Genomic DNA, 23,182 nt, shown 5'->3' on the forward strand with positions numbered 1-23,182 from the left:
ACAATGCATACCTACAAACACATGCACGTTCGTTACTTAGTCAATGACTACAGGCCTAATAAGACCCTTGGCGACTCATTGAATACCCAAAAAAATAAAAAAATAAATAAATAAATGAAGACACAAGTTACACTGGCTTACGGTAGTAATGAAACACCCACTTTGAGGTTTACCTGCCATGAAATATTTAATGCTGGCACAAAAACAAAAAGCGACAGAGATGGGATCTGCTAGATTACAGAAAGATTGAGTTGAAGTCTGGCTTTGAGAATATTTCAGAGCATTTTCTGAGGTGGATGGAATCTTTAGCCTGGAACGTTAGCTATCGAAAAGGTAATTGCATTTTTCAGCTTAACTGATTTTTTTTTTTTTGCAACTCACAAACATGGATATGCAAACTGTAACTGTAAGCACACAGGTAGCTCTATCGAATAGTTTCAGATAAAAAGTTCTGTTTTGTAGAAGTCTGTTCAGAAATGTCCTCATTAAAAAAACTTCACACTTGGAAATATTTGTAAGACATACTTTTGGCAGAAGTCAAACTGTTGGTGAATTCATTCAAGCAACAAAAAGACAGAAAACTTCAATTATATATCAAATTTCCAAAAGGAAATCATATTCATAGACTGATCTACTTTATATTAACGATTTTCTTCAAGGTTTTGCTGAGCTCGTGTTGGCTCTCCTAATCGGACGGAGGAGAGAAACATTTGAATTGAATTGAATCAATCCAATAATCAAAATCCGTTCTTTCTCTGCACGGTGTCAATTCAACGTATCAATTCCCATTTAACACGTCCCAGACGCGTAAGTTATTGAGAAAGCAGTTTTGTTTGAGAGAGTGCCCTCTTTTGGGTTGATTAATACGCTCGAATAAGCTAATTCAGCATTTCTCATTCGCGACGCATACGGAGAGAAACGTATTTACTGCCTACATTTAGTCTCCGGCACCATTCATGAATATTTATGACTGTTAGGGAAGGCAAGCAGTGTCTTGTTTTTTCCTTGCTATGAGCCTGAAAAAAAAAAAAAAAAAACATTGGCTTTTCTGCCATCTCAGAATTTTTTATTCATTCGAACTGTTAACATTTGAATAATGCTATCTAAGATTTTGAAACCCTCTCAAAGTACCTTGAAAATGTTTTTTTCTTTTTTTGCACTTTCCCCCTATTATTGTTTAAGATCATCAGTCAAATATAAATATCAGACAAATATCCATCCATCTGGTTCTCCTCACGCGGGTCAAGGAGCAGTAAGCGGGGGACGCCCTGAACTGTTTGCCAGCCAATCCCAGGGCACACAAAGACGGAAAACCATCTGCGCTCATGCTAACACCTGGGGAAAATGTTCAATTAACCTACCAGGCGTGTTTTTGGAATGTGGGAGGAAACCGGAGTACCCGGAGGAAACCCACGCAGGCACGGGGAGAACATGCAAACTCCACAAGGAAGGGTGGAGCCTACGCAAAAAAATAAATTAAAAATAAATAAATTAAAAAATTGAAAAAGAAAAAAGGGCCAAATATTTTATCAATGCACAAAAAAAAGAACAAACCTGAAAGAAATTGAGGGGAAAAATAAGTTATTTTAAAATAGGGAGTTATTGGTCGAATATATTCTTAAAATAGATTCACTACCCAAAGAATATATCGTCACGTGTGTAAATTATTATCTGCCAGGTGTTGGAACAGCACCCTGATGGACGCTGGAAAGGCTGTATCCATGACAACCGAACAGGAAATGATCGGGTGGGCTACTTCCCTTCCACCATGGTGGAGGTCATCAGCAAACGAACAGGTATGTGCATGAGCGTGCGATTGTGTGTGCGCGCATGTGTGTTGCAAATTGAAATTATCTTGACGAAAACTAACCGACAGAATGAAATCGAAGACAATGAACAAAAGAGGTGTCATTTCAAGCAGAATTGAATGAAAACAAAAGAGTTAGAATCTTCTCTCACACTTGGAGGCTTTAGGCGATATTGTGTCGCACGCAATTCCGCTCGACGCAGCTGCTTCGACTTCACCGAGGGAATTTATCACTCTTTAGTGCTTGACAATGAAGGCACCCGCTGAGTCACCAAAACCACCGCCAATCGGCGTTTATTCACCTCTCGTGGCTGACACTTTACATCAGGAGTGTTCAATCCTGTTCCTCGTCCGCTGCTTTTCCTCATGTTTTTTTAATCTCTCCCTACTGCAGCACACCTGATTCAAATGCTCAAATAATCAGCAAGATTTGCTGAAGCCCGTTCATGATCCTGATTATTTGAATCAGTTATGTTGCAGCAGAAAACATACAGGATGGGTGCCTTCGAAGAACAGGATTGAAGACCCATGCTTTACACTTAATAATAGCGAGTTGAAAGAGGCTAAACAAAAAAAAAAAGTCCAGCACTAGGAGTCCAATTAATTTATTTTTAGCAGTATTTATTAGTTATTTATCATTTATATAATTTATTTGGTAGAAGTCAACAGGCCAGTACAGTTAATTCCTGCATACTTTATCTATAGAGTAAAATATTATAATGCAAAAAAAAAAAAAAAAAAAATTTTTATAAAAATTGCGGTGAAACACAGCTAATTGGTCGCCCTATTCAAAGCAAAAATAAAACGAGTAATTCCTCAACAGTTCCTTGAGGCTGGATTAACAATGTATAGTGCGTGTGACACAATGAAAGTCAAAATGACATCACAGTTGCCCACGACACAACGACCATGGTATAGTGTGGAGAATTTTTGAGTTGACTTCACCCTTAAATTTGTTGCGGGCGTCAGCCCAAGCCAACCGAACGGTATGGAATGTTAAATATCTTTCATTTATCTATTGTACAATGCTTTGCATCTGTGTTTTAATTGCCAAGTGTTGACACTTGTGAAGTTATTTTCATGCAATTCCTGTCCGCGCATGCAGGTTGTTTCACGACATATCTGATATATGTCACTTGAAATGTTCGGAATCAGTCAAAAAAATTGGAGTTGTGCACTTGGACTTGCAGTGTGAATCCAGCCTCAATGGTCCATAACCGGGTATAAATAATCGGTTCTGTATAAACTTAAATGACCCACCAGGTAGGTTGAGCAGGTGAGACAAACAAGATCACATTCCGGTTCAGATCCATCACATCATTTCACTGCTCACACACAAGCTGGTGTCACTTTTTTAATGTGTTTCGGTGTTTATCTTTCACGATGGTAGTTCTGTTTGTCGCGTTTTGTATCCACTTGTCTCAGTCAATATGTATGTGAGATGGTCTCCTTCATCTTGGATGTGTCACATTCTGTCTGTGACGTCCTAGTGGTCCCCCCCCCCCATCAGCATCATGCTCACCTTTGATATCTTCATACTTGGGAACTGATCACTTATCACGATAGAACCTAATCTATGCGTCGTAATCACGGAAACACGTGCTAACTGTTCTAACAAGTGGTCTTACTTAATTGTTTTTCACATCCATTTATGAATTTTTTTTCCTTCCATATATCCCCATTGACAAGTTCCATTCATCATGTATTTGATTTTCCATATATGTAGCAAGTTACGGTCAATATAATTGTCAATATACACGTCCGACTAAAGTATTGGGGCAGATGCCCATATATGGCAATCTGACGAATATTGCCGTCGATAATATTCCTATGTGGAGTTTGCATGTTCTCTCTGTGCCTGCTTGGGTTTTCTCCGGGTGTTCCGGTTTCCTCCCACATTCCAAAGACATGCATGGTAGGTTGATTGAACACTCTGAATTGTCCTCGGATTGTTGTTCCTCTTTGTGTGCTGTGCGATTGGCTGGCAACCAGCTCAGGGTGACCCCGCCTACTGCCTGAAGTTGGGTTAGGGTTAGGCTCCTTGGTCCGTTTGAGAAAACGCGGCTCAGATAATGGATGAATGGATGGCTATTTGATTCAGTAGGGTACGGCTGGAGGGCGTATGATGCAATGATTTTTTAAAAAATTTTTGTCATTTTGCGTAACTACAGTAAGAATATATCTCTCCAATATATGACAATTTGATACCTAGCTTGAACGATTCCGTTCGATTCGATATGCTCACATCTTTTAAATGCAAATTGAATTTCTGGTTCAAATCTTTTTTTTTTTAATGTTTTTTTTTTTTTAATTTACACACCTGAAAAATAAAATACTGCATAGCGACTAGTTGAGGATATCAGTGTATTTATTGAATATTCAAGTCGAGCAGTCATGCATTGACCAGTTTGAAAATGCATGACACTGAGCTCACGTAACGTTCCTTTCGTATAAGGCAGGATAGAAAGCCAATGCATTCGATATTTGTAGCAGATTTCATACAAAAAAAAAAACGGTGTAATGGGTCAACATTTTCAGTTTTGCTGAGTTAGCCCAAACGATTCCCAAGTTTGCAAAAGGCAGACATTAAAATGTTGCTTCTGATTATCATTTTCAATTAATCATTTTCAGTTTCATGTCCATTTCATGACCAGAGCACACACATTTGTTTGTTTTTCCCTCGATGATCACGTGGCTTCATGAACTCCCTCCTCATTGTTTTAGTCTTAACGTTAACCTTCTTTGTTTATAATTTTTCTTTTTTTCCCCTCCCTTTTCTTATGTTTCTTATGTCTCCTTTTTGTCGTTTGTTTCGTGGCGGTGGTTCACTGTTGGCTGGTTGTGTGTGTGTGTCGTCACGGTGCGTGTATCTAGGTTTGGCCAGCACAGTCATTTGCACTCAACAGTTTCAAAAGATACCGCTGGTTGCCCCGGCGACGGTTGCCCCTGCCAACGTGGTAGTCAACGGCAACGACACCACGTTCCATCAGATCCATATCCTGCCTCCACCGCCTCCTCCTCCACCACATTCCCATCAGCCACTGCTTCCACTTTTCACTTCCTTTGGCTATAACAGGTCGCCCGTGACAACCCCACAGGGAGACACCCCCACTGCCCCAGGTACACGCCCCCTTTTCACTATTATTACTATTATTATTATTAATATTAAAACTTCAAGGGATGCTTTCTTCTTCTCTTTAAATCAAACGGCCTCACAAAGCTAATTGGCGATGAAAGATTATAATTAGTGATTTAATTATTTCCAAGAAGGCATCCTTTAAAGTTTTCTGTTATTGATCATTATTTACGTAGATCACTATGTTATTCATACTGACTCGCTTTTGTTTTCGTTGATGCTGTGTTCATTTTCCATTATTGAAACCTACGCCATTACTTGAAAAGATTAATATAGTAGAAGCAAATTCCCTCTTTGGGTTGTGAATTACACAATCCATTATTATCATCATCATCTTCATCATCATCATTATTATTAGAAGAAAACACTTTTGTGGATAGTCTACACATAAACAATCAAAATGATGAAAAAATGCAATTGCTGGTAAAGCTGAATCATTTGGCGTGTTAATTTTAATTTATTGACACGATACAAGACAACTTTATTTATGTAGCGCATTTCACGAGCTGTAAGAAAGCGAAGGTTAAACTCAATAAATAATTGAGTCACAGCACACCTGAGTTGTTTATTTTTGTAATTGTTTTCATTGATTTTTTTTATTTTTATTTTTTTATTAAGTCGTTTGAGTAGTTTATGTTTTGACAACCACGAGGGCAGCCCTGGCATGCACATGTGCACACATGCACGCGCGCACACACACTTTTGATAACTGTGCAGTATTGTCCGCCAAGTCAACTCTTGTTGTCGACATTTTTCTATCCTTGCGTGTAGTTCAAGAGCAATGTCACGCCCCTATACTGTCTCTTCCTTAAATGTATTTAACTTGCGAGTCATTAATTTCGGTCCTCCAGCTCATTTTGATTTGAATCATATTTTATTAAATTATGTTTCCGAACAGTTCTTGAGATCTGGTGTATACTGTACAGTACACGGCAATAAAGGGTGCTGTCCTTTTTATCAACATAAATCAGCTTCTTAAAGATATCAGGAACATATGCTGAATTTGGTGCCTTACTTATTCAACTTTTCATTTTTTTAACGAAAAAAAAAAAAGCGATAACTACACTTTCCACTTGATGCAAGCGTTCAACTTTCATTTCACCAAATTTGTGCCAAAAGTCAATAGTTACAATGCTGACTCCTCCCAGGTGAGGTGATCACTCTTGGTGGAAAAATAAATGTGACTTCACACAATACAGAAGCAATGTGAATAACTCTATTTGAAAACTGAAATTGATGAAAATCAAAACTGAAGTCAGTTTCAAAACATTTGGTCGCAACTGTACACACGCAAATGTTTGCAAGGGAGACATTTTGGTGAAAATGTCATGTATTATGCAAGAGCCTTAAGAAAAAAATTCACAAAGGTTACAAAAAGGTTTTATAAGTAATGTGTTTACAGAACTGAAGGTTTTTTTATGAGAAGTTCATTTTGATTCCTCCAGGCCTCACACTCACGTTAATTTGCCCAAAACAGCAAATCACATGTTTAATTTAACTGCATAACTCAAATCAATTCATCATTGAGATCCGTTGCTGGACATCCCCTGGAGGGATGCAAAATGGCCACAAGAAGGAGCTGTGTGATTTCATGCATTGAAAAGAACTTGTGCAACTTGTTTGTTTGACTGGAGCACCGTCGGTTCTACATTTAAACCATTTATAAACTATTCCAATGGTTATAATGGTTTACGACACTCTCCAAATGCACTTCCAGCTGCCTCATTCTGAAAAGGCCGACATATATAATCACAAATCGACGGCTGTGTTATATATGTATGTGTATGTACATTATGGCACGTGTATATACACAGAAAATCATGTTCTGAATTTTTTATGTACGATGGCTTTATACATGTTTTCATATATTTATATTCCGTATTTTTTCTGTGTTTGGGTGTGAGTGTGTAATGAGAGTGCAAGTGTGTGCGAGTGAGCCTCTTTCTCGAAATATTTAAATGGGAACAGAGAACAGAAAGTTAAGTTGGAGATAACTCAATAGTTTAAAATTTTGATTTATTTCAAATATGAACTAATAAGGACGTTAAAAAAAAATCTGCCGGTACTAAATGCAGTCATAATTTATTTTAATGAATTAAAATGTAATTATTATATACATAATTTTGGCTTTTGTTCATTATCTTTTACTAATTGGCCTTGTAATAAGGTTTGTGACGTTCAATTTGATTATGATTTGTGCAGTTCTACGTCCTAGAAAATTATATTTAAAAAAAAAATCATTTGTGTTCGACGGCGTTACACCTTAAGCTTTGTCATTTTTTATTACGATTGAAACAAAATTTTAATGACACAGGTCCCATTTTTACCTCATACTATCTTAAATTTATGACAGCTAGTGATACTAAACCTTCAATAAACCTTCTATACGTCTTAACATTTTCTTCAGGTTTCAGTGGAGCCCTTTAACAGAGCATCAAGGATGTATTTGGCAAAAACGCACCGCAATATGACTTCGATTGTTCCACGTGGATTTGCATAAAACCAATTGACAGCAAAAGCAACTCGTAAATCTGGCAACTCGAAACGTTTTCCCAACATTACGCAAAATCTCCGTCTAACAGCAGCAAATGGAGCAAATTTGGCCCCAGTTAGCAGCTAACGCTAGTGTCCTGTGTTGAAGGTTGTCGTGGCTCAGAGGCAAGTCCTCACAGCTCCCCCACCACGTCCTGTGGGCCCCATGGAGGCTCCAACGAAGATATCTGGGTGCTGCGCAAGCCTGTGGCAGGTAACTGAGCCGCGCTGCGCTGAGCCCTCAAATTCTTCTAAACCCCAAACCAGGCATCAAACAGTATCTGGCGTCCATTCAAAAAAAATTCCATAAGGGAAAACTCCGTCCAGTCATTGTGTAAAAAAAAAAAAAAAAAATGATTTGGCTATTGAAAGGTCATCAGATACTCTTTGACCTGCGAGAAGTCATGCTCCTCTGTCCTTCCATCTCAAGCTTAGCTAAACTCGCTGAGCTTTATGTTCCGGACTGCAGCCATATGCATTGGTCTTTGGCTTGTGTGTATGTATGGAAGTCTGGAGAGAAAGAAGACTAGCACAAAAATGAGAGCGCAGTGTAGTGTGTGCCTGTGTGTGTGCTGTATGTACAATGACAAGTGTGTCTTTTTCACAACACTTTCCATCCAGTCCATCGCATCTCATGCTGCTTAGTGCATTTCAAAGGAGAGTTACCGATGACCACATTGTCTTGGATATCCGCTAAACCACTCGATCTGTGTGCGCGAATGCGTCCATTTTTGTGTTGCATGCATGCATTTGCGTGCAATAAAACTGTTTTGGATGGTTGCATGCATATGAATGCATATACGTCCCTGTGTGTGTGTGTGTGTGTGTGTGTGTTTTGTGTGTTGTGTATGTGGGTGTGTTGCAGGTGGAGACCGCAGCAGTTTAGCGAGTTCTGGCAGTGTGACCAGTGTGAGGTCGTCAGGCAGTGGTCAGAGCGCTGGAAGTGCTGCACACATCCTCCATGCACAGGCTGAAGGGGTTAAGGTATCACACACAGAGTCTGACATTAGCAATTTACAAATTACAGAGGTAGATAGATTCCCAGGTATTAGCTGTTCAGAAGTCAATATTTGAGCCTGCTGAAATGACAAAAAAAAAAAAACAAGACTGATAAGAGAAGAGTCCAAATGAATGCTAATGATGGTCCATGCTTTCACCTTGATGGATTCATTAACAGCAGAGGATGCAAATTGGTTCCTTCTCAATTCAGATTGTGACAAATGAGGCAATTACAAATGCAAATGTGGGAAACTGTGATGGGCAGACAAAGAATAAAAGATAGGGACATCTCTCTGCATGTGCAACTGGCTCATTAGTTTATGCACAATGCAGACCAAATTATTGGGTGAATACGTATTCGATATAAAAATGCAGTATGCTGAAGAATTAAGGATCAGATGGGACTAAAATATCTGGTCCAACTGATTGATTAATTAATCGATTAGTCCATTATGTACATAATACACTGAAAAATAAATGTCAAAGTATTGCATACGGAATGCGCACACCGATTATTTGCAAACGCTTATGTGAATATCCTTTTTTAATTTTTTTTGTGCATGATTACAGCTTCTAGCAACAGTCTTGTCTCAATCTGCCAAAGCCAAGGAACATTTACTGGAGCAGTCCAAGTCTGTAGACCAGCCTGCAGGTAATACATTCAAGAAAAAGTCCAAAATCACTTTCAAACAGCTGACATTATATGTCATACTTGGTGGTTTGCCGCTTTTACCGAATCCAAACTTTTTCAGCCCAAATTGTGGACAACATGCATCAAGAGGGGTTCTGAAAGGCAAATTGAATCACCTCCAATTTTTCTACGCAGTGGAAAACACCAAACACTGCAAATATAGTTTATCCTGAAAGTGTTTCGTTATGTTACAGCCGAGACGGGATTTTCTTCCGACTACGAGCTGCGAAGGAATACTGAAGAGTTTCTGTCCATATAAAGGTCCGAATGAGCAGAGTGGACCATAATCAAAGAGGTTTAGACCCACCAGGAATTTTAGAGCTAGCCACCAATTTGAACTTTGTCGTTGGGCTGCAGGGGCCTTAGTCAGAGTCATCACTCTGTCACAGCTCCAGTGTTCCTCTTTGAGAAATAGAAGATCCAGAAGGATAACCTACCGACTCTGCAGCAGTCTACCAATCAGACCTGTATGGTAGAGTGGTCAGAAAGAACTGTCTCCTTGTTAAAATGCACTTGGGAGACTACCTGGAGTTTTCCCAAAGGATTATGGGAGAAAAGTTCTCAGAAATCACAAGACAAAGATTGAACTTTTTGGCACGATTATCGACGTATGATTGGAGGAAAGCAGGCACTACTCATCACTTGTCTTTCACAGCACCCTACAGTGAAGCATGATAGTGGGAGCATCTTTTTAAGGTTTTTTTTTTTTTCTAGTGGAAGTTAATGGAAACATGCAAAATAGCTACAACTAAACTTTGGTTAAATAAAAGCATTTTCGTTTACAAATCAATTTATTTTGATTAATTAACGGTGAATTTAAAAAAAACCTAACACCAAAATGAAATAAAAACTATCAAGCGGATCAGATAATGGATGGATGTAATTAAAATTCCCAAACTACAATAACCCTGAGAGTGATGCTTCATATTTCAGCAAGACAATGAACCTAAGAACACTGCTAAGATTTTATAGCATCAACTTCAGGACAGCGCTTGGAATGTCCATGAGTAGTCCTGCTAGAGCTCTCGATTAGAATGAAAATTTGATTGAACGTATGCTCGCTCGAGGTAGAAGGTGCTCTCCAATTCCCCACGTCACAGCGGTGATCTATAATTACCCTGGACATCTTTACAGTAAATCATCATGATTTTCTGCATGGACTCTAGCGAGCCAGTTTCGACTACCACAACGTCAAAGCTGTGTTCACACCCACAATGGCGCAAACTACCCAATCCTACCTGCGTGCATCTACGAAAATACCAGAAGAAAGTAAGCCCCACCCCTGCACATAGTGTGAACTACTTCTTTTTGCCAATGTTATGTAAGCGACGAGGACAACAAAGAGGGAGGCGTGTTAAACTGAGGACAAACAAGGGAGAGTCAAGTAACAAAAAAACCCTGGATAATATTCTTCTGCTCTTTTAAGAATTGACTTTGTGTCTTCTATATACACAGAAGCACCCAAACATAAATACCCTCACCTTGGCTTGTTTTACAGACAGATGGCCAAGGCGGTGGATGTAGGAGGGAAGAGTGAGGAAATGATTGGCTGACAAGCCTGCAATATGACCGGTGCTTGTCAAACACCGAATATGATTGGCAATCACTGATAAGTCATTTAGAGAAACAAGTCAAATCATCTGTTGCTTGATGCTCGTTTGCAATGGTCGGGTGATATTTTGAACACAGCCAATGATATCTCTCCCAGTAGGTTCTGCCAACTCTTCTCGGACATCCAGCCTATCCGGCTGCCCTCTCCACGAAGCGCCGCCTTATGATGCCACAATGAACAGGAAGGGGGAGGCACCAGGCGAGGGGAAGGTAGGACAATCCCAAAGTCCAGACAGATTCACTCCTCTCCCTCTTTAATACAAACACACACCGCAATTAGCAGCATGAAGCGAATCTAGCCCTTCCGTCAAATTGACCAAAGCGGAAACACTGCCGCGCACCCACACACGTCAAGATGTCCCAGCGGTTTCTCTCACAACTGGCCTCATCCGTGCTGCGAGTGTTCGGATGCGGCCATGACACGGTAAGTGGCTCTGTGACATGTACATGTGAACGATCCCGTCCTGCTCTTTTTGTTATCCTCTCTATCTATTTTTAATTTTCATCCACTCCTTTTCATTGGCGCTTCTGTTTTTACGTTGCAACAATTTACATATTTTAACCGAGATGTATTTATATTGATCACTGAGAGGGGCACAAGTCTCAGTTTAGTCGTTGTGTGTGCGCGCGTGTGTGTGTGCGCGTGTGCCGACGCGCAGCGTGGGCACATTAGTTCGCCGCAAGAGGTGTGAAATGAGAGTTTACAAGCTGTCATTTATCGAAGTGCGTGCGTGGGCTCACGATGAAGGTCACTTGTTGTTTTGTAATTATTTAAAGGTGGTATGCCAACGGGATCTTGTAGCAGAGATCCGATAATGTGGCTGTTGTGAATTGTTGGGTAATGCGTGTATGTGCGTGTGTTTGTATTTGTGTATGTGTCATGTTCTCAGGACCATCTGTTAGCACGTTCCCTAATAATCTTGTAACCCTCGGTATTCAGTGTTTAATCATTTGACAAAGTTGCTGAAGGTAATTCAGCCGGGAATAATAAAATGCAATAAAATGGATCGTAACTAAATTGAATAATTTATGTAAAGTGAAAGAAATAAAATTAAATGCATTCAACTATTCAAATAAAAGAAAATCCCCAACCAGCGGGTCGTGGCCCGTCACAGTACTTCCTGTTTATTTATATTTGAAGCCGACAAATATTTGATTTTGAAAAGTGACCGGCTTCTTGCATGGGACTCTTCAGGCACGTCAACATGATAATTGTCTTGGTCGCATTACGCTGTTATTAAAGCCACAAGCTAGCAAAATTAGTAAAAAACAAAATAAATTCAAAAATAAATAAATAAAAAAAAAAAAACAAGCCATGGTATTTACTGTACCTTAAATCGTGGTTAACCAGCACTTTTACTTTGGATTTTCCAAAAAATTGATCTCCCTAAAATGTCTTTATCTTTACTCCACCGTTTCATGCTTTTAAAAAATCAGTAAAAATACTAAATACTTTAACCCACAGGCTGCAATCCCTGTAAAAATATTCAATACTTAATTTATTCATTATTAATTAATTAATAACTAATTAATTTATAGTATATGAAACATATTCATGAAAAATACAGATAAACAGAAGCAAGTAAGTGTTACAATTCTAAACATTCTATTACTAATCGTATTTAGGATATCAGCAATGACATGGATTCCCGTGCGCCCCAACTTGGCCCAGTAGAGAGAAAGTGGCTGACATGGAACCAGTGACAGTGCCATCCTATCTTCTTTCCTGTAGAGCTCAGAGGCAGTTGTCCAATGGCTGAGCGACTTTCAGCTGCAGGTCTACGCTCCCAACTTCCTGGGTGCTGGGTATGACTTGACCACAATTAGCCGAATGACCCCCGAGGTAAGGCAACTGGACCCCAGTGGCAGTCCCAGGGTCCTCCAACGAGTCTGCACAGATTCCATTTGTGCTGTCCTTCTTCCTTTCGATCCTGCATGCAAAAACCTTTTGGTATCAAATGTGCACATTTAAATGACTCAAATGTGCCTCTTGCCAAGCCTGCCCTGGTGTAACCGTTGTCACGTTGACCCCGGTGTTGACCCGCATCTCTATCTAACCCTCGGTTGTCTTTTTATGTCACCTACGTATGCACCAAACAGTTTTCTTCTTATGATGCACAAACATTGTCTCCTACCAAATCAAGCATGCTGATGAGTTTTAGTCTTAAATGTACATGACTTGGTAGTTAGAAGAATTTGATTTAGAAGAGTGATAATGTGGAGATTTGAAAAAGTCAAAGAAAGGTTGAGTCAATAGTGTCCGTTCTACTTCACAGAAATAACTATTCACTGTTCAAGCCCGTTTGTCAAACTTTTGTGTGTCATCACACATTAACATGTTGGTATTTGGAACTGTAGTGTGCTAAATAAGCCCATTTTATTAACAGAAGTCTCAGTTGGTAGAGTGATACATTATCACATTGTTGGAAAGCTGCATATTTTTTAGCTGCATATTTTTTTAGTACTTTTTTTTCACCTTTTGCAGTATTTACTCGGGATGGGCGACCATGCCCACCAACAAAAAGCAAATTACGCTAATAGGGTGGTGGGAATCACCCAAGAATTTAATAGTTTAATAATTTCCCTCTTCATATCTCAAAGAGGTTTGCGTATATTGCGTATCATATTTTGACTGAATCAACTCGCTGTCTATATTAAAGGTGGGCCAATGGGAAGCCCACTCTAAATTGTGGGCCGGTCTCGAAGAAAGCAGGGGAAAAAATAAAATGTCTTAATGTGAATTTATTTATTTATTTTATTATTTTTTTGTTATTATTTTGTGTTATTGGAAATTTTAATAAAAACAGGAATGGCCTGCCGGCCCACCAGGCGCTTGTCCATGGCCAGTCAAGGTCTGATAAATGTTTATCGTCCTGTGCAAAACATACCAAACGTCCTATCCCTAGTGTGTGTATGCGTGTTGGTGTGTGTGTGGGTGCGTGTGTGTACGTGCACTTAAAAATAGCTGTTTGTGGTATTTATTGTTTGTGCCCAGCAAAGTGATCCACTTAAATACCCAAATGAGTCAAAGTGGTTGCTGTTTAATTGATTGATTCTAGTGCCAAGGCATATGCGACATATTTTAGTCGAGCTTTTGATTTAAGAGGAAAATTAATCTTTCAATAGTTTCTCTTTTACTGCATTTTTGCGGACATTTGTTCTTGCTTTCCTGGCATTTTTTTTTCGATTTCTTTGTTTTCTTCCACCCTCTCTCGCTGACCCTTTTTCTCACCCTCTTTCTTTCTCGACTGTTTTTCGCTGTGTGTGTAAATGAAAGCCTGCGCATGTCACTCCAATGTATGACTTCAATGTGTTGTGTGTCTGTAGGATCTGACAGCCATTGGAATAACTAAACCAGGTCACAGAAAGAAGATGACCACAGAGATTAATAAACTGAGCGTCACAGAGTGGCTGCCTGAACAGAAACCTGTTAGTACAAACACAAACACACATTCCGTATTTAAATTGAAAAAATCTTCCTCTAATTATATGACTATATGTGCTGAATCGGTGTGTTCTTTTTCAAACAGTCTTGTCCAATTTGTTTTTCATGATCCTATAGGCCAGTCTAGGAGAGTGGTTGTGTGCTATTGGTCTAAGTCAGTACCACCAAGTATTAGTGCAGAACGGTTACGAGAATATCGACTTCATCACGGACATCACATGGGAGGACCTACAGGAAATTGGTATTACCAAACTAGGTAAGATGGACTGTAAAATCTTGGAAATTATTGACAATTTATACATTGAGGCCTCTTTTATTAATCGATCCCATTTAGTTGATATCGGACCCCTGAATGTGACATCATTTTTTACCCCCCAAACATCAGTCCAATAGTTATTTATCTGATGGTTACCTGGCGCGCGCCCCTTGTTTGATTCCAACCTGTCGGTTTTAGGCCATCAGAAGAAGCTGATGTTGGCGGTGAAGCGGCTAGCTGAAATGCAGCGCAACTCAGATGGACGTGGCTCCCTCCGAAAGAAGCCCCCGCCAATCACGCAGCAGCAAGAAGTGATGTCAATGGAAAGCCCGCCCCCAGATGGTGAGTTGACAGGTGATTTATAGAAAAAAATGGGTTGAACTTTATTTCAATTTAGTTTGAGCATTTTGTATTTAAAGCTGAGAAATTAGGTGAGGAAGTGGTTAAATAAAAAGTCCCCTTTTGTCCATATAGATGTGATGTCTCCAAAAATGAGCACCTTCCAGGACAGCGAGTTGCGTAGCGAGCTTCAGAATGCCATGACCCATTCGGCTCAGGAGGTCAAAGTGCATGCAACGCGTAGTCTCAACAAAGATCCTGATGAGTTGAACTCCGGAGGAGGAGGACCACCTAAGAAGGAGGCAAGGACAATGAGGCAGCAGAGCAGTCAAGGAAGCACCTCCTCCCACAGAAGCAGTGTGTCATCTCAAGGCAAACACCGTCACTCTCACGCCCACTCCCAGCCTGCACCTCCCTACACGCCACCTCACACTCCAACTAAAACCAGGACGTCATCATCCTCTTCCACGTCCTCCGTCCAGAGCACGTCCTCTCCCCAGTCCAAACACAGATCTTCCCCCCAGTTCATCCAAGGTGAAACACCTCTGTCGCCACGCTCACACACCCCTCAGTCTCCAAACCACCGCGGCGCTCCAGTCCAGTCCCCGCAGCAGAATCAAATCCACCATCAGAACCACCCACATGAGATGGAGGATTGTCCACAACCACAAGTCCCACTTCTCTGTCTCCCACCTGAGTCTGAGCTTGCAGACGATGAAGCAGATCCCTCGACACTCCAGAAGAAGCGAGCCAACAGTCTCAACCGGCATGCTGCGTCAGATGGTGAGTGTGATGAGAGGACGGCGGCTGGAAAAGGTCGGAGTGGGGAAGGGCAGATGACCACAGGCCAAGGCTCAAACGTTAGAGCAGAAGGTGGTAAATATGCCACGGTCACACACCGTGTCAGCCGCAGCCACTCTGTCCGCAACCAGGACAAAACTGTAACTCGCAACCAGCCGCAGTCCATCACTCTGCGCCAGAAGAAAAAAGGGCCTCCCCCACCACCTCCCAAACGCTCCAGCTCGGCGATATCAACGTCTAACTCCAACCTTGCCGAAGGGAACGCGTCACTTCAAGTGCTGACTACCACTGATGGATTGCTGGATGTGCCTTACCACCAACAACGGCGGGCCAGCGACGTTGGAATTTCTGTTGAAACGGGAGCGGTGGACACAAACAGCATGGGAAGTGTGAGGAGCATTGCTGCCATGCTGGAAATGTCTTCTATAGGGGGTGGAGCCAAAGGGATGGCCTTGCAAAAGAACTTCCTGCAGGTATGGAATTGAGCGTCCTAAATGATATAGGGTCGTGAACATTATGCTGTGATCAACATTAAGATTCTGGTGATTTTTCAGGCGGGAAAAACACGCAAAACCATCGGTCTGGACGGTGAAGTCGTGAACCGACGGCGGACAATTAGTGGGCCCGTCACTGAGCTGGTGGCAGCTGCCAGGCGGGACCAGCCGACACTGTCTGTCGTCTCCCAGCCTGAATCCTCACAGCCTCCTCTAACTTCACCCTCCCCCAATCCAAGCCCTGGAGGAAGTGGTAGTTCTTCAGAAAACCTGCCGTTTGCAGAGGAGGGAAGCCTGACTATTCGCCGACAAGGTCGAGGAGAAGGACAGGTAGCTATCTATATATACATATATATATATGTTATCTATGCATCTATCTATCTATCTATCTATCTATCTATCTATCTATCTATCTATCTATCTATCTATCTATCTATCTATCTATCTATCTATCAATCTAGCTAGCTAGCTATCTAGCTATCTAGCTATCTATCTAGCTAGCTATCTAGCTATTTATCTAGCTAGCTAGCTAGCTAGCTAGCTAGCTATCTATCTATCAGTATGCAGTGAACCCCCGCTACGAGCCTTGTGGCGAATGTTGAAAATGCGTAAATTATTGACACTTCCCCTTAAAAGAAGTTTGTAATTGCGTATGGATGGAAAAGATTGACTCCCCAAGCCACTGTTACATGAACTGTGTTTAATAGTTAAAATTATTCAACACAAACATGACGGGTCTCATTTAGCATTTGCTAGCATGCTAGCCTAAATTACATGCTAGCATAAACAAAAGTAACATGACACAAGGGTAAGCAAGAATGCGCACTAGCACTTTACTCAAACGTTATTAAGTCATTAAACTCGGCTTTTGCTATTCACACACAATACCAAATGGTAGAGGATACAGGCAAAATGGAATAAAGAATGCTACAGCAGTTTTTAGGAGCTGCATCGACAGAGAAGCAGAAACATGCTTTCACATTTGAAATTGCATGAGGGGCAATAAAAATCTAAATGCACAAAAAAGAAATACACTACTAATTATATCTAACGACAACACCAAATGGCGCCATAGTAATCTTACGTACAAAAAAGCAAATAGTTAAGATTTTCAGGATAGGTTCCAAGAAAAGAACAGCGAATATGCAGGGGCTCACTGTTCCATTGATGTCATGTTTGAAATCAACAAACTTTATCGATGTTGTAATGTTGAAACTCAACAGACTTTCTGTGTTGTAATCAACAACTTTTGTATATCTTTATCAATGTCAATGTTTTGACTGTGCAAAAATGACCTCTTGCCACGAATGTATGAATTTTCCGTTAGTGTGTATTTTGTGTGTGTCTGCAGAGTGACGGCGAGGGACCGCAGGGGGACAGCAGGTACACTCAGGAAGACATCTCCCGGGTGGAAGCCACAGCAACCTTAAAGCGCCGGCCCCGCAGCTCCAGGACCCACCCGAACGGCTCAGGCTTCACCCTCCAGGAGTCGTCCACCGTCAAAAGGAGGCCCAAGAGTCGCGACAAGGAACCGGAGGGATACGCCGACCTCGCAGGGCCGAATGGAGATCCAATGGGTAGCGGACCGCCCAACACCTCACAGCCAGTACCTTACCAGAATGGCACATCCACCGTGAAACGCAGACCGGTTTCTGACGCTGGAGTGACGGAGCAACCACAACCTCAGCCCCAACCACAAGATCAACCACAAGATCAACCACAAGCTCAACCACAAGCTCAACCACAAAGTCAAAGTCAACCACAAGCGCAACCACAATCCCAAGTGACTTCTCCTCCTCAAAGGGACAGTTTGGACAAAGGAGTTCCAGTGGGCAGTGAAGACGCTCCCGTGAAAAAACCAAAGCCGCCAGTCTCCCCGAAGCCAGCCGTGGCACAGATCAAGAGACAAGGAGTACCGCAGAACAGCCCACAGACAGCCTCTAACAAGAGAGTCCCTCTACCAGGACCGGGGACACCGGGCAGTCCAGGTATGAATGTGTTGCTGTGGGAAAGGACACTTTGGACATTTCACATGAAAGGGGTGTAAAATATGATGTCACATAGAGTAGGTGTCTTTTGCAAAGCCTTCGGCCCAATTTTTTGGTTTGAGTTGGGAACACACACTTGATATACGAGCGCCGTGTGGAGGCAGTGAACTCAAGTCAACATTAAAAAAAGCAGCACCGTGGGAAATAGTGAACAATTCCTCAAAAATGAGTCTTCAGACTGCTTTTGTCACTCCCAGTTAAAGTTAGCTGCCAAAAATGACACATTCACACCTTTCAGGTCACCTTTAATGATGTTTTTTTCTATTTAACTGTGTTAATACTGTTTGTATTTCTAAAGTAAAATATTATGGCTCATAATAATACATTTTACACAAATCTTTGTTTTTTTGGGTTGGGACAACTGGAACAGATTAAAGACATTTCCATTCATTTCAATGGGGGAAGTTGATTTGAGATGCCAGGGTTGCGTTTCAAGCTTGGTCATGTAACAAATTAAACTCGTGTCTCAAGGCCACTACAGCATTTTTATTCTTTAGCCTAGCTGCACTCTTTGTTTTTGAGGCACGGTAATTTTTTTTTTTACAATTGGCTATAATGTGACATTTCCTTTGTCCTGATTCAGAATTTCCAGGGCAGGCACTACCCCTCACATGAAGTTTTCTGCGTGATATCTGAAGCACATGGGCTGTGTTACTTCAGCCATGTCCTCATTTGATATAAATTAGAACACGCTGTGAACTTTGGTCCTTAATTAAAGCCCCTGCGGACTGAACAGACTTCCATCCTAACCTCTTGCTCTCCTCTCTCTCTCTTCTTCTCTAGTGGAAGGAAAAAAGATCCCTCCGCCTGTCTCACCAAAACCTGCCCCCCCTCCCACGGCGCCTAAGCCAGCCAAGTTGATCCACTCCATGACCAGCCCCCCTTCCTCAACCCCGGCAACCCCTCCGGCAAAGCTGCATCCTGCCGTAGCTCGGCAGACCAGCTCGCCGCCCTCGCTCCCCAATTCCAATACCCCCAGCCCGCCAAACGTGAAATTACCAAGCCCGTCCGCACAAAGTCCGCATACCCCGCAGACGCCAACCACGCCACAGACTCCTCAGACCCCTGCCACTCCCAGCCCGCCAGTCAAGCCTCCTCGCTCCTCCATCGGTGGTGTATCTGTGGACAGCGGGATGACGGCGGTAGGGATGAATACATCGGTGTCGTCAACGACAGACTTTGGTGTGGATTCTTTGGTGCATCAGAAGCTGGAGGAGACGAGCGCGTCGCTAGCTGCCGCCCTGCAGGCCGTGGAGGACAAGATACTGCGGCAGGAGGAGTGAGTAGCACACAACCCACAGAGAACAAATCCATATAAAAGTTCCTAGTTTCGGTTCAATTTTATCCAATCATTTTGTACTGTACTGGGCATGTTTAGGCGACATAAAACTGCCCCAAAAAAATTTTGTACTGGATCGCGTGTTTTTAGACAAGGACAAAAAGTGTCCACTGTATTAAAGAAATTCTTTAAATGTGTTTTTTGTGTTCGGATTTAACAATAAAGACGGAATAACCTCATCTGTGTGTGTGTGCAGCTCCGTGACAGAGCAAAAGACCACCGTGAGCATCCTCGACGACATCGGCAGCATGTTCGACGACCTAGCCGACCAGTTGGACGCCATGTTGGAGTAACCGGTCGCCGCATCACCATGGCGACGCTGCACCCGAAGTGACTCGGATGGCACAATGGGCAATTCGGCTCTCTGTCTCTCTTGTCGCTCCTTCTAGTCATCCTTCGCTCATGGACTTGGCCCTCTTTCTGTCTTCTGCGCCATCTGTCTGCCCAGCGCTGCTCTGGGAAACCTCTGATTCGCAGAGCGTTGACTATAAAGAGCGAGAGTGGGGAAAAACAATAGAGCGGACGAGAGAGAGCAGGACGAAGAGCGTCAAGGAGAGGGAGCCTGCAATCAAAATAGGTGTCATCCTTTAGACTTGTGAAGAAATAAACTAAACTAATAGTGATTGAAAAAGCAACAGTGTGATGAACCATCGTATGGTATGTGTACATTCTAAGCATGGAGAGTTTATATCTACTGAAAAAGTCCTGCATTAGCACAGTAATATATAATCATCTACAGATAATTATGAATTTCTCGCGCTTTGGATCAATGTGTGTGGAATTCTAACCTCTGGTGTTTTGATCATGTAAAAATGATGTAATGTGTGACCAAAAACCGGACCATTCAGCTCCTAAAGTGTGTGTGTTTGTGTGAGAAAAAAAAAAAGGCAGAGTGACAGGTGTGCATGTGTGTGTCTGGGTTTGAGTTTTAAGTTCCGCTTTTCTTTGCATCGCCACGAACCTGTTTACACACACATGCAAACATGAAGAAGCACAACGGCCCATGCGGTTAGCTCACACACACACACACACACACGCACACAGGAGCCTGCACAAATATAGAGATGGAGGTGAGGAAAGGAGATTGAGGGCAGCTACAGCAGGTTGTCACTGAGAAATACTTGTCGGGCTTTACAAATGATAGATTCCGGGATGCATTTGACGAAGTTCAAAGCAGGTGAAACGAAGCTTCAGCCACAGTTTCACATAATCACCGGAAGGATGACTCAGATATTTCTTCCTGTTTTTAGTCAAAGCGTGGTAAATGGCAATTTGGTAGATCGTTTTTTTTTGTTTTGTTTTTGCCAAGCTGGGCATGCCGACACAGCCGAGGGCGTGTCAAGGATATTTGGTCTTGGAAAGTTGTTCCAAACGAACACCTGTTCAGACCACGTCTAAGGTAGACAGCTCATCTGCAAAATTACCAACAGCCGCTCTAATCTGCCTCAGTGCCGAGTAACACAACGCTCCGACGCTCTTGAAAATAAAGCCCCTTAGATAAATGCATACTTGCATTCATGCAGATGAATCATTCTTAATTCCTTCAATTTATTCCTTTTCCATCAAACATTCTACATTAAAGTTTCATTAAATCTACTTTAAATGAGCATTAAAAAAATGGAAAAAAAAAATTTTGTATGCACACTATTGAACTTTGTCAAGCAGTGTGTTTTATTTAGCAAGCTCTGACTGATCTGATGACATTGGGGATGTAAATATAATTTCATGTCGATCAGATGATTCCATCCCGCTTTTCATTAATACCCTAAAACATTCCCACATTGGCCTCTGTGTTTTTGTCTCCAGGAAAGAAACTCGTCTTCTCTTTAAGTCTTTTCTTTCTCATCCCACACACTCACAAGCACCCGCCCTGTGTTGCCATGACAATCTGGTTCATCATCATCGCCACCATCTCAAATGGAGTTGCTATGGTTACTGCACAATGAGTCGCGACAACAGTGTTGATGGGTTTAGAAATGTGTTAGGCTAGAATCCGAGGCAGCAGAGATCGGTGAAGATGGACGGTTTGCTTGAGCAACTTTAAAGACGCACTCTCTGATGCGACTGGCTATTAATTAATATTCTGACAACGACTATATTTATAAGAAATTATTTTCAGGCGCATGTGGTGCTACGAAAAACAACGCAACCACAGGAGTTCCTCTTTAAATTGCTCAATCTAACTTGAAATTGCATCTAAGCCAAATTTTATGGTCCCAAAGCAGCCACTCTACTTATACAGAGAATAATTGTGCTATTTAAATCCTCTAGAGATTATAATATATATATATATATATGGATATTTGCAACAAAAATAGAATTGTATTTATGATGTATGTGTCAACCTGAAGACTATTTTTCAAAGTTAACAGATCTAATCTGAGTGTTGAATCAAGTTGCTCTCCATGCTTCAGTGGTGCGAACTGATGAGTCGTCGTTTGGTTCCTTGTTGGGATGTTGTTCTTGCCTACGTGTGTTCAATTGTCCCACTGTAGCGAAGCGATGTGTGTTAGAATACAAGCAACATTTCTTCTCAACCCTTATCATTTGGCTTTCATTCTTGGCAGTTGTTTTTCTTTTAAAACATGTGCCTTGCCTTGTGATTTTTTTGCTTTGGCTTTTTGACCCGTGTGAACCATCGCACTCCTCCGCCTATGAAATATTTGACATTTTCTCATCTGACCTTAAAGGATCATGATGTTAAACGTGCCCCTTTTCACCTTTCGGAATTTATTTAATCCACTTGATATGAGGGTGATTTCACCTATTGGGAAAAAAAAAACAGTCATCATGGAGAATTATTAATATGTATGCTGATTCCAACTTCCTTTTGGGCCCTCACAAAAATGTTATTTCCTCATATGTATGTTTTTTTTTCTTTCTTTTAAATGCAGGGTAAACAAATGTACTGTACCCATCACCCAGTAAGAAAAATGGTGAACAGGAAATACTTGCCATACATTCATGACAGTGTTCTTTTCACCGGGTAAAGCTGCAGCTCTGTCAGACGCGGTTGGTTTAAAACTGTTTTAATGTTCTGCTCGGATCTCTTTGTGGTTCAGGGTTTATTTTGAAGGCATGTTGGGGTTAGGCTGAAATTGTAGGTATAAAGACGCAGATGGTCTTATTTGATTTTATTTCTTAACAAAAAAAAAAAAAGCCAAGGTGTTTAAACTCGATTTCCTGCCTGTGCTTATATGAACGGATACCAAACTGGTGTCTCCACTTCTTCTGCAGTGACTGGCGTGACAGACGGAGGCCGAATGTGATTGCGCGTTTTTGTGTTGCTCTGCTTTTGATTGTGTGAAACGCGCGTGAGACTTGTGCGTGTGTATGTGGCAGTGAGCGGACAGTGGTTGGTGTGCTTGCAGTGACTGCATCGTATGGCCATCTGCTCGAAATAAATAAACGTTCTATACAAAGTGCAACATTATTGCGATTTGCTGTTTTTATACGTGTTAAATTGGTCCACTTGAGGGTATCTCACAGGACTGAAACTGACATCTAGGTCTACTGAAAAAAATTAAAAACAGGAAAAACGTTTCCTGATTTGCCGCCCTCTTGTGGCATCTATAGGGAATAACATTCACTGGCATGCCGCGACAATACAAGGACGTGCGGTTTGGGAGTATTGTACACAATACTCACGTTAAAACAAAACCATTCCAGTTCAGTTACATCACT

The 23,182-nt window shown here is 41.6% G+C and overlaps 1 protein-coding gene across 8 annotated transcripts in view; it reads left to right on the forward strand.

Moving 5' to 3' along the window:
* Positions 1-22,926, forward strand: part of caskin1 (CASK interacting protein 1) — a 54,464-nt gene extending 31,538 nt beyond the window's left edge. The window contains exons 10-24 of one of the 8 annotated variants that reach the window (XM_088316021.1): positions 1,679-1,796; positions 4,682-4,927; positions 7,585-7,689; positions 8,341-8,459; positions 9,045-9,126; positions 10,877-10,986; positions 12,509-12,619; positions 14,104-14,205; positions 14,339-14,477; positions 14,676-14,819; positions 14,952-16,090; positions 16,172-16,441; positions 17,439-18,099; positions 18,943-19,438; positions 19,695-22,926. In XM_088316021.1, the coding sequence (XP_088172147.1) occupies positions 1,679-1,796; positions 4,682-4,927; positions 7,585-7,689; positions 8,341-8,459; positions 9,045-9,126; positions 10,877-10,986; positions 12,509-12,619; positions 14,104-14,205; positions 14,339-14,477; positions 14,676-14,819; positions 14,952-16,090; positions 16,172-16,441; positions 17,439-18,099; positions 18,943-19,438; positions 19,695-19,791 (3,939 nt within the window). In that variant the 3' untranslated portion in view covers positions 19,792-22,926. Of the gene's footprint in view, positions 1-1,678; positions 1,797-4,681; positions 4,928-7,584; positions 7,690-8,340; positions 8,460-9,044; positions 9,127-10,873; positions 10,987-12,508; positions 12,620-14,103; positions 14,206-14,338; positions 14,478-14,675; positions 14,820-14,951; positions 16,091-16,171; positions 16,442-17,438; positions 18,100-18,942; positions 19,439-19,694 lie in introns of all 8 variants that reach the window. The other 7 variants (XM_088316020.1, XM_088316022.1, XM_088316024.1 and 4 more) reach the window with 7 other exon arrangements.
* Positions 22,927-23,182: the final 256 nt, after the last annotated feature.

Source organism: Idiotropiscis lumnitzeri, chromosome 15 (genome assembly GCF_059441095.1).
Source record: "Idiotropiscis lumnitzeri isolate Australia: NSW breed Sydney's pygmy pipehorse chromosome 15, RoL_Ilum_1.0, whole genome shotgun sequence".
Classification (NCBI taxonomy): Eukaryota; Metazoa; Chordata; class Actinopteri; order Syngnathiformes; family Syngnathidae; genus Idiotropiscis; species Idiotropiscis lumnitzeri.